The sequence below is a fragment of the Hippoglossus hippoglossus genome, chromosome 12, assembly GCF_009819705.1.
Source record: "Hippoglossus hippoglossus isolate fHipHip1 chromosome 12, fHipHip1.pri, whole genome shotgun sequence".
In the NCBI taxonomy this organism is placed as follows: domain Eukaryota; kingdom Metazoa; phylum Chordata; class Actinopteri; order Pleuronectiformes; family Pleuronectidae; genus Hippoglossus; species Hippoglossus hippoglossus.
In genome coordinates, this window is record NC_047162.1 from 7,051,873 (window position 1) to 7,064,440 (window position 12,568).

General features: G+C 39.8%; 1 protein-coding gene across 1 annotated transcript in view; it reads right to left on the reverse strand.

Moving 5' to 3' along the window:
* Positions 1-340: 340 nt before the first annotated feature.
* The window catches only part of LOC117771558 (netrin-G2), a 66,904-nt gene continuing 54,676 nt past the window's right edge, over positions 341-12,568 (reverse strand). The window contains exons 6-8 of the mRNA XM_034602056.1: positions 4,146-4,313; positions 2,384-2,518; positions 341-1,346 (exon numbers count right to left, since the gene is read on the reverse strand). Of these exons, the coding sequence (XP_034457947.1) occupies positions 1,123-1,346; positions 2,384-2,518; positions 4,146-4,313 (527 nt within the window). The 3' untranslated portion in view covers positions 341-1,122. The remainder of the gene's footprint in view (positions 1,347-2,383; positions 2,519-4,145; positions 4,314-12,568) is intronic.

A 12,568-nucleotide genomic window follows, 5' to 3' on the forward strand; every position in this document is an offset into this window, starting at 1 on the left:
TGAATGGAAAAAAGTACAAGCAAGAAGGCAAATAACAGTCATATTTACTGCAAGGTTTACACTCAGTGTAATAAAATGCTCATTTGGAATAGTTGTAAATGCCATTTTTTATCATTTATTTTTATAACTCCAAACAAAAATAATTTCTACAAAAAATAGTCAAATAATGTCATATAATATTGATACGTGGTTGATATCTTTTCTCTCTTTTTAAACTTCTGATAAGTTAAATTCTCTTAAACTCTGCTTCCTGAATACTGTGTGAAGATAAAATCTCTCTAAGTGTGGCAACAATCACTCATTCCTATAACAACCATAATAGTGACTAAAGATTTTTTAAATAATTTGTAACCCCCTGGATATTATATAATATGTATAATCTCAGCGACTGTTAGTGGGCACATTAGATACAATGACTGACGATATAATAAAAAAAAAAAGAAATGCAGCAGAAGTAGAATAAATGTAAAATCAAGTCTCTTCTTTCGAGAAGAAATGAAACCTGGTTAATATACTATGTAGGCCTCAGCAGCAGAATCAAATGCACAGCCCGCCTCCCGACCCGTCCATCGTGTCCATGTGTCTCGTCCGAGTCTGACCACACACACTTTGGCCATCAGTCTAATACATGTGACATTCCTAACTCAACCAAGAAAAACAAGAAAGAAAAAAAAAAAAAAAAAAAGGTCCTTGTGGTTACAACAGCCATTCCCTTTGTAGTGAAACAGTGGTGATTTAAGTGTTTCGTTTATGCTTTTTGGTTTGATGCACATTGCTCCAGCTCAGGAATAAAGGGAACAGTGGTTGGTATGAATTTTTTCCCCCTTCGTCTGCATCTCTTTTTTTCTGAGGTCGCTCCCCCTTTTCTTTCTGTTTGTCCTTCTTCTCACACCTGAGCACACACTTGGTAGCATAACAGTCATGTGAGGTGTGTGTATGTGTGTGTGTGTGTGTGACTGGAGATATAAAGTGTTGTGTGAGTGTGTGCTCTTTCGCGTGTGCTGCAGTGTGTGTTCACCGGGTCCATGACTCAGACGGCCCTACCTACTCGGGGTCTCCGCTCGCCTCACGGACACACACATATAAACACACTCCTTGGTCTGAGGGGGGGGTTTTCGTGTCTCAGTGGGGGGTTAACGTGGCCAGCAGGTGGGCTAGCAGAGTGCAGAGCAGCAGGTTGGCCGTAGAGAGGTGCAGCGAAGAGGCAGCGTTGCAGTCTTTGCCCGCCTCGCAGCGGGGCTGTTGGCACAGTAGCCCCTTAAACTCTGGAGGACAGATGCACTTCTGGTTCTGGTGGCAAGTTCCTCCGTTCTGGCACAGGAGCATCTCGTCATCGCAAATGTTAGCTGTGAGCGGAGATGAAGGAAGGCAGAGAGCAGCAGAGGGGGGGGAGCAGTGCAGCGGAAGTGCAGAGGTGAGGAGAATGAGCGAAAAGTTAGGAATAAAGAGGGCGCAGCAAAGTGACAGGTGGTAAAAGGATATTGGGGGAGTAAAGAGCACAGAGACGAAAGAAAAATGTGTGGCAAAGTGAAAGACAGATGGGGGAGGATGGGAAAAAGTCATGATGGGAAGCAGTGATACAGGGGCAGGAGAGGAATCCAGGGCAGAAAGAACAAAGTAGAAAAGAAAGCAGGAGGAAGGAAAAAGGCATGATAAATTCTCCAGTCTTTGCCTCAGGGAAAACAACAGGTAACACCTGCCTTTTTTGTTTTTGCAGGCTCTTTTCAGTCTGTTTTTCTTGAGCCTGCACTTTCTCAGGGTCACGTTAAAATCATCGTCTTAGACCCGACAGAAAATACAGTGCATGCGTGATGTGTTAAGTAATGATTGGAGGAACAAATAGCATCATTAAAATGCCATAAAAGGCATTAGGAAAAGCACAGGGGTAGTTGTACTGCGCAAGATACTTGACCTAAAAATGTTCTTCGGGAAAATAGAGGATCAGGCTTCCATGACAAGAAATAATTACATGAGATAACATTTCTTATTACACTAGAGATAATTGGCTTTGCTGAATTGGAGTATTCGGGGTAAGATGTCAAACCCGAGACATACTGTGTTTCTATATACTACAGTGTGTCCCATATTATAATGAATAAATCCACATTGGAAATGCATGCCTGTGGAGGTTTAATGTGTGTGTGTGGGGAGGCTATATTTGTGACTGAGGCCCCTGACTTCATGGTTGATGGTGGGGGACGAGGAATCCCTGTAATGGGGTTAAGGTGTGACAGGGTCATCCATTAAAGGAGCAGGTGATGCTGCTAATGAGCTACATGATCTATTCCCTCAGGAGTAAGGGAAACATGGGTTCACCTGGAAAAGCACAACATTTCTTAAACCCTGAAGTTTTTAGACAAAAAAATATCAGAATCATACTCACAGTGACAGCCTTGTTTCCAGTAGTAGCCCGGCTGACAGTCGTCACACTTGGCCCCTGTGGCGCCATCTTTACACTGGCAGAAGCCTGTACTGTTACACCGGTCATGAACAGAACCCATCTGGTTGCAGTTACACTCTGAAGGAAAAACAATAGAGGGAGTCATACCTGATACCTGCTGGACTGATTCCCACCTCTTGTAATTTGTAATTTTTGCGGAATTTGATCGTAAGAGTTTTTGGGGATTTGATCTTAATAGTTAAACAAATTTAGCTATTTGTATTCACACCACATGCTTGTCTTTGGTATTGAGGTGCTTCCGATCTACAGTACTGTCCATGTAAGGAGTTTCTTTAAAGAGCAGAGATGTACCATCATGCTGCCGGGATTCAGACTTAACTTTTTAGAACAGTCTCAACAAGTTCACTGACATAGGTTTCAGAACAGAAGAATGAAACTGCCCTTTGTCAGAAAGTATCTCAGATGTTTGTGAATCTATTCCAATAAAAAAATAGTTATTTTAATTGTCTGATATTTCAGAAGCAGATAAAATGAATTTGGGGATCATTGTGGTATTTGAACAGCTGAGGGTCTTTTTGTTAAAATAAATTATGCTTGAACTTAATTCTGTGGATTCAAATACCCAATCAAACGTCACAAAATCACATTTGCCCTCAGAAACGCGCTTAATCCTCCCTAACAACTGACATCAATAAAATGTTGAACATCTCTTAGTTGTGCTAAAATGCTAAATGTGTTGTGAGATTCATGTCCCGTCAGTCTGACAGAGATTTTACCCTCAAGTGTTCAACTCTTAAACACAAGATGATATCGAGCTTCTCTTTGGATTAGGTAGAAAAAAACTAAATTCTCTGTGTCTCTCTGATGTTGGCACATTATTGTCATTACAAATACATATATTTATAGAAGCTGCCTGATATCCACATCAGTGATAGTTGGTAGCACATCAGAGATGGAGAAAAAAAATGGCAGAACTGCACTGCATTTGTCAGTTGACTGGTGATGAACCAAAATGTCTCATCATGACGCGAGGTACGCTGATAGCTCATCTGTATCCAAGATCACATTAACTTTTTTTAAATTCGTAAAATATTCATAAAATTGAAACGGACTGAGACACCCAGATTACACAATCCCAGCCAGAGGTTATCTGTGTGTTTGTGGGTCACGGGCATTAATACTGGGTTTGTAAGTGAGCCACTCAGAGTGACTGTGTGTGGATGATGTGAAGCTCTGTGTACAGTGTGTGTGTGTGTGTGTGTGTGTGTTGGAGAGTGAGTGGTTTCTTGCTTTGAGAGATGATGGTGTGCCATGCTCAGTTTGCCAGTGTGCTGGCAGAAGAGCTAATGGGCCCTTATTTGTGCTGACTCCAAAGCCTGGCCCTATGTGCTCCCCAGGCATGGCGAGTTTACCCTCCAACCCCCTGCAGTTCATCTGCAGATGGATCCAAATCAACACCAGATTTTCACTCCACAGCTATACAAACAGATGACCTCTTACTAGGACGTGCCCTTAATAAGGTAGTGAGTAAGGAGCGTATCAACAGTGCGCTTGGTGCTGCTTTAGGCCAGGCATGAGATTGTTGAATTTCAAGTCCTTGTGCAGGAGTACAGAGCAACACAATTTACAATGAACACAAAAATATGTTTCCCCATAGAGAACCATAGGTTCAAATTTCAATTGTCTACGCTGACACGCCCATCATTATCCTCGACACACTCTCACTGTCTCCCTGTGGACTGACCGATGCAGACGCTCTCATCGTCCAGTTCAGCAGAGGCGTTGCGGAAGTATCCCAGTCTGCAGTGTTGGCAGTTCTGGCCCCTGGTGTTGTGTTTGCAGCTGACGCACGTGACGATGTTCAGGTAGTCGATGTAGCTGCAGCGGTTGGAGTGGCCGTAGCACTCACAGTCTGAAACAAAAGAGACAGATTCAAACCCTTTTCTTTAGGGAGGACAGTTCTACATTTTTATGTTAATCTCAAAGTTTTAAATGTTAGAAAACGTGTAGAGGGTTGCATTCCTTCTAGCCGCTGCGTTCTCATAGGAGTTTTCAGTGACGGCAGGAAATGATAAATGACCTGCACTAACAGATACTGTATGTCTGAAAGGTTTAGTTTGAACTGTCAGTGAACAAATGAATGACTCTGTGTGTTTTATGACTCGTCATTCTGACTTTATATTGGTTCAATAAAGACAAACCACTCCCTCTCCATTACTACACTCACAGGTTTGCTGAGTCTGCTTCACTGTGCTGCACTGATTACTGATGGGAATTCCACTATCCTGTGTGTGTGTGTGTGTGTGTGTGTGTGTGTGTGTGTGTGTGTGTGTGTGTGTGTGTGTGTGTGTGTGTGTGTGTGTGTGTGTGTGTGTGTGTGTGTGTGTGTGTGTGTGTGTGTACATGCTTGTTTGTGTGCAGGTGCAGTAGAGGCATGTTCATTTTGTCTGGGAATGTAATTGCATTACCAGATGAGTAGCTTATTAGATACACAATCATAACCGAGGGAGTTTGAGTTGAGTGATACAGTACAGCTGCACAGTTCGATTTTTTTTTTTCACCCTGCACCTGGCTCCATGAAATCTCTCTTACCCCGATTAACCTGCGAGAGAACCTTACCCTCCTCTCTTTTTGCTGTTTGTTCTGCATTTACAAAGACTTAAATTCTCTTTCATAACGCGCTGCGCAATCAGGGCACGTTAATTAAATTTTCTCTTTGTAATTCATGAATTATCTGCGAGGATTTGATTGCAAGTTTTACTGTACATGCTTGAACGCTTGTTAAATGAAGACGTCTTCCCAATTTCACACCCTGAAAGCAAAGCTAAAAAAAAAAAAAACTAAGACCTTTTGTATAATTTTTCCTCAGAGAGAGAAATGAAACCCCTAATGTCATTTACCAGAGGATCTGCTTTGTGCAGAGGGGTGCAGCGAGAGGTGGAGGGTTGTTGCTCTACATTCTCGCTGCGATTATCTTGGCTGAGGCTGGTACCTAATTAAGGTTTTATTAAGCTTTAGAAGTTGGCTGCAGTCGTGTGCTGCAAGGCATCACTGTCCTCTAAAGAGGCGTTTACCAGGCATGTTTATGCAAATACACATTTAAATGCACATTAAAAAGTCGGAGTTTAGCTGTTTAATCAGCCGTCACATTATTATTTTATTATTGTTTGGTTGATGATGCCAGCTGAAATATTAATGAGCTGGTTTAAAGGAAGCCAGCGAGAGGAGCACCATAAAATGCCTCACTCAGCACTGAGGGAACCGTGCGAGCAGTGGGGGAAGAACTGCCTAATTAAATATAAATGGCAAATTACTCCACAGACTAGAGAGGCAATGGGACATTGTTCCACAAATTAATGTTACGAGTCAAGATGCTGCTTTATTGGTATTCATCAATTGTGAATTGTTAACAGTCAGAGACAGTTAAAGCGGTAGAGAGAGAGAGAGAGAGAGAGAGCAGCCTGCATCAGTCTGTGAGGTCGAAAGAATAATGGTATAGTTTGCTAACAAGCATCCTGTGTAAAATCAATACACAGAAATGTCAGGGTGGGCTGTTGTTTTATGCTTCAATATGAACTTCCAGTCTAAATACTCACCTTGATCACACACATTAAGCCGACACAACCAAGAGGGAGTCACAGATGCATAGAGAAAAATGAGCAAAATAAAAAAAAGACATGAAACATGCAATGAAAGGAATTTTTCCACAGGTTTTATCCATGAAAAACTGCAACAACGCTCCAGTCAAACTAAAGGACTTAAAAATCCAGTGATCTGAGGATCTAACCAAGCCCAAGTCTCGCCTCTGGATCTACAGACCACATGCTGCTCATGTTGGTCTCTTACCTTTGAAATCATGGTATATGATCCCAAACAACTGTCTGGCCTGGGGCTCTCCTGAGATCAAGAGTTTCAGAAGCCCTTGAGGGATGAAGGAATCTTTGTGTAAGAGTCGTCTGTGCATCATTCACCGTGCCAGTCATATACAGCGCTAAACCTTCACTCAGACGGACAGACTTCATCTGTTGAAAAATATTCATCGACTGCAGAGAGAATGTTTAAACCCCAAATTGAAAACATTTGGTATGATTTGTCTCAAATCCCCCCCACAAATCAATGAATACATAAAACAAAATACAAAATTATGATAAATTGTAAGATTTTATTCCACGCTGATGATACGGGGAACATTCAACGAAGAAAATTACTCAGCAGTCGGCTCAAATTATTCAAATTACAAGAACAGATGAGATTAATGATTGAATCCCAGTTAAATGTTCAAATTCTACCTCTTCTCTTGTTCCTTCTCTCTCTGTCTTCACACTCTCTCTTTACCCAGTTTCTAAATGATGAGCTGTACTACAAAATCTTCTAAATCAATGTAGGATTATCTCAGACTGCTAAATATTACAAAGACGACTGACAAGATATTCAAATGTTGGGCAAAACCTTTCCTAATATAGATCCAGTTCACATCTTCTAATATAATCTAAGTGTGTTTACAAAATTATCACCGAAGTGTCATAAAGTGCAATATTTGTATACTATTTATAAACAGCTAATCAGATAAAGAGTATTTAAAACTGAAAATTGAACAATGTTCTCACTGTTCTGAACAGTGTAGATATATATAGGTACATCTCAAGAGCATCTTCAATGTCAAATCAATCTTTCTTTTCTAGTGTCCCCATTTCCCCCCCTTCATCCTCCTTTCTGCGTTTTATTTCTTGCCCTTCAGTGTCAGTCACTGTCTCAGTTAAAAATACGACACCACTTTTGGAACCAAATAAAGATTTAGCCTCGTAGCTTACGCTGACTGACAGGTTATCATGTAGTTGAAGAAATAGATTTAGAGACTTTTGTTATTTCCAGTTTCCATCTTTCACTGTGAAGTGTCAAAAGTTTAACGCGTGGTGAAGGTTTATCTCCTGCATATCTACTGCTCTACATCTATGATTTAATATACATGTTACTACCACTACAAGTAGAAGAGATACCTCTTTTATGAGCCTTTCTCTGTGAAAGCTCCTCCTCCTCCCTTTTCTCCCCGTGCTCAGATGAGGTTGTTGTTTTGTGGCCATGTGTTTCATGTGCGTGTTCCCCAAAATTGTGGGAGACTGAAACGGCACAATCATTGACATAATGAGCAAAAACATGAGGCAGATTTTAGGACAAGATTACCACCACTCAACTACTTACAGAAGAGATACCTTCTCTTTTTTCTCCCTGCCCATGTGAGGTTGTTGCTTTGTGGCCATGAGTCTCATGAACGTCTTGTGAGGGACTGTTACTCATATGAGGAAACAATCTAAACAACATAATAAAACTAGAGTGGCACTCAGTAGAGCGTATACGACTCACAAGGCCCAGTATTCCTGTTAAACTCAATCTAGCTGCATCACATTGCACATACTAGTAGATATCAGTACTCTAGGACTACAGGATTTTTGTAATCAAGATCCACAAATTCTTCCCTGAGAAATCTGGGAAAATGTCAAAAAATGCCCTATCTTGCAATTTAGGAGAAAGTGAAAATACATTCCTGGATCCGCAGCAAAATGTATTGGTTTTTTGATCACTGACCCATACCACATTCTATCACCAAGTTTTATGTTAATCCTTTTAGTAGTTTTTGTAATCTTGCTGACAAACAATTTACAAACAAACAGGTGAAAACATAAAATTCTTGGCAGAGGTAAAATGTCTCTCTTTTTTCTGTGTGAACTTAAGCTACATTCATGTCTGATTAAAAAAAAATAAAACTCTTTTATTCAATATATATTCTAAATGTAACAACTATATTGTTGAACAGATACATGAATTTATAATGTGTTAATCTACAGGAAAACGATTCCCCCACTACATATAAAACTGCTACCTTTTCTTTCTTTGGGCTTCTCTTCCCTGTGCTCAGATGAGGTTGTTTTGTGACCATGTGCGTGATCGTCAGACTTGTGGGAGACTGAAACACCACAAATGTCATCAAAATAACAATTTTTTTAATTAGACGGATTTCTTCTGCTCCAACGTTTTAGTTAACGGAGGCTCATTATTTCTCAGTACAGTGAGGTCAACATTTACTTTGCTACCACTATGTCCAAAACAGATACCTTTCTTTTCACTGGGCTCCTCCCCGTGCACATGTGAGGTCGTTTTGTGGCCGTGAGTCTCATGTACATGCTCCTCAGACTTCTGGGAGACTGAAACAACATTAATGTAATGAGCAACGATCTAGATACATTTCTGCCACTCCCATGTTTTCCCTCTCTGAAATGTTAAAATATTATTTGCTTGGTCTTAAATAAGTCTAATTATAAATAGGTTTCAATTATGTTAATGTTCATTTAACTTCCATCAGGCTTTACATTTAAAAAAAAAAAGAGAAATGGTTTGGCAGTATGCATAGTTTGTAATGTCTGAGTGTTGTAGTTCTTTCTTAATGATGGACATTAATACACTGCAATTAATCTACAAACAAGACCAACATGGAACCGAGTCTACAAACATGGCAATCAGAATTGATTGCAGTACTCTGGAAAGAATACGATACCTATCGTCTCTGCTTGTAGTTTATGAGGTAACGTGGCATATCAGAGGGTTAATCTCTACGAGGCTACTTCACCTTATCTTAAATTATGGGGAAGTATGACTGGTCTTCCTTCATCTTTTGCATAGGTCTTAAATTGAATTCATTATTGTCTTAATAAATCTTAAATTTAACTTGTTGAAATCTGCATTATAGTGAGGTTAATTTGTAATAAATGTATCTACTACATATTTTCACCTTTCCGAAACTACAGTTTTTATAATTACAAGGACATTGCTACCACTACATATGAAATAGATACCTTTTCTTTCTCCATGCTCCTCCCCATGCAAAGGTGATGTGGTTTTGTGTCCATGAGTCTCATGCACATGTTCCTCTGAAACAACATTAATGTTATGAGCAAAAACGTTGATATATTTCTGCTGCTACCACGTTTTTGTTTTTGGGACCCATTTTTTCTCAGAACAGTGTACTACATATTTACATCCTTGCTAGTGAACTATGGTATATATAATAACAAGAGCATTGCTACCACTACATTTAAAATAGATACCTTTTATTTCTGCTTTTCTTTCTCCATGCTCCTCCCCGTGCACATGTGCTGTTGTTTTGTGGCCATGAGTCTCGTGTGCATGATCCTCAAACTTGTGCAGGACTGAAACATTCATATAATGAGCGAAAAATATTTCTCCTGTTCCTGTGTTTAATCTTTTTAGGTCACCTTTCTTTCTCAATACAGTGAGGTAAAAGTGTAGTAGAAATGTATTTATGTTTACATCCTTGCTAGTAAACTACATTATATATAATCACTCCAACATTGCAACCACTTCATATGAAATAGATACCTTTCCTTTCAGCATTTCTGTCTCCATGCTCCTCCCCATGCACATGTGATGTTGTTTTGTGGCCATGAGTCTCATGTCCATGCTCCTCAGACTTGTGGGCGACTGAAACATTCACATAATGAGCAGAAATGTAGACATATTTCTCCTGCTCTCACGTTTTAGTTTTCGAGGACCCTACGTAAACTACACTATATAAAATTACAAGAACCACTGCACATAAAGAGATACCTGTGTGATCCTCCACGTGCACATGTGAGGTTGTTGTTTTGTGGCCATGAGTCTCAAGTATATGCTCCTCAGGCTTGTGGTGGACTGACACAGAAATGATCATCAACATAAAAATCACAATTCAAAAATCAATCTGCTGTTGTTAATTTCCAGATGGCCATTTGTCACTACACATGAAAGAGATACCATTTGTGTCTTCATGTTTCTCTCCATTGTGGGATAATGTTAGTCACATGTGCGTGTCCCTCAGACTTGTGGGAGACTGAAACACCACGATTATCATGAAGACACAATCTGTATGCTGTTCCCTAAGCAAAATAAACAATAATGCTACGACACTACGGTACTATAAGATTGAACTATAACTACTACAGCTTTATTAGATGCCTATTTTTTCTATGAGCTGGGAAGTACAACTTATGGCAAAAGCTTGGGACTGCATCGCAAACTTCAACATCTACATTTGCAAGGTCATTGTGAAGATAACTTTGCGTTCACCTTTTCTTTCCTCCCCGTGCTCAGATGAGGTTGTTTTGTGGCCATGCGTCTCATGCGCGTGCTCCTCAGACTTGTGGGGGACTAACATATCACAGTTTTCAGTCACATACCAGCACATATTCACATAGTACTTTGTTTTAAGTTGTCATGAGCCCTTTTTAATCAAAACCTGCCAATTGTAGCGCAAACTGAAAGTTTATCTACTGCATACTTCTATTACTACAGATACACTACATTGCAACTAGAAGAAATACCCTCCCATTCACCTTGTCTTACTGTATGTGCCTCCTCGTGCTCAGATGAGCTTTTGTGGCCATGAGTCTCATGTACATGTCCCTCAGACGTGTGGGAGACTGAAACACCACAGAGTTACAGGGGACCATTTTTACTTGTGCCAAAATCTAACTCATTCTGGAAGTTTCTACCACTACGTGTAAAAGAGATACCTTTGCTTTCACCTACTTTCTTTATGTGCCTCCTTGTGCCTTGTCTCTTCGTGCTCAGATGAACTTTTATGGCCATGAGTCTCATGTCCATGTCCCTCAGTCATGTCAACATGTCCTTCTTTTAGGGAAACTGAAATACCACAATTGTCATGAACTTTGTTACCAAAAACATGAAGTAAACGTTTTTTGGTATTTTCTCAGCAACCTAAAAAATGTATATGAACAATGGGTCTCCATTTTGGGATAAAGAGACAAACCCAGATAAATATCCGGATCTTAATCTGCAGGGGACTATTTTTCATTGTTATGTGCCAAATGTAACATGTTGTGGAAGTTTATCTACAGAACAGAATCAATTCAACAATGGAGTCCAGAATTATGCTATGAGGGTTTTGTTTTGAGTTGATTTAAACATATTAAATTCATGTTTAATTTAATTACAGCCCTTCTTCTGTAGACAAACTCAAGTTCTGTATTAAATCTACAGGGATGTTTCTACCACTACACGTAAAAGAGATACCTTTATTTTCACCTACTTTCTTTAGGTGCCTCCTCGTGCCTTGTCTCTCCGTGCTCAGATGAACCTTTGTGGCCATGAGACTCATGTACATGTCCATCAGACTTATGGGAAACTGAAACACCACAATTGTCGTGAACTCAACAAGCAGAAACATGAAGTAAATGTATTTAGCTTTTTTCTCAGCAACCTAGAAAATATATATCAACAATATGTCTCCATTTTTGGATGAAGAGAAAGGTTCAGATGAATATCTGATGTTTTTAATGTACAGGGACTATTTTTTACTCTAATATGCCAATATAACTCGTTGATGTAGCTATTTATCCAAAGAACAGCCTCAAATCTACAAGGTAGTCTAGGATTCGGCTGTGTGGCATGTGTTCTTGTTAATTATAACATATTAAATGAATGTTTAAATGATTTCAAATTTTTATAAAGATGACAACCCCACTATACAGTAGGTAAACTCTATTGAATCTATAAGTACATTGCTATACCACTACACGTGAGAGAGATACCTTCATGTGCCTCTTCATGCCTTTTCTCTCCGTGCTCGGATGAGGTTGTAGTTTTGTGGCCATGAGTCTCATGCACATGTCCCTCTGACTTGTGGGAGACGGACACACCATGATTGTCTTAAACATAAAAAAACCTGCTGAGGTAAATTTTATTTTGTGCTGCTTTGACTGTAAACTGCAAGTTTATCAGCTGCACATCTATTGCACCACAAGTCGACTTCTCCACTACATAAAAAAAAAAGAAATAAAGATACCTTTCCTTTCAGTGTGTCTTTTATTCTCGTCCTCTGTTTCGGATGAGGTTTTGTGGCCATGAGCCGTACGTATGTGTCCTTCAAACATGTGGGGCGCTGCTGAAACAACAATATTGTCGCTGACATAACGAGCATAAACACTTTGCTGTTTTCAGGCCCATTTTACATACTGAATTGCTTAAGTTTTCCTCGTGGGAACAGTTGATCCGCTGCTTATTTACTGCAGCACAATTACTGTTATTTACATTATGTAAATCCAGAAGCCTCCTCTATTCTAAAACCAATACCTGTCTTTTCAGCTTTTCTTTCTT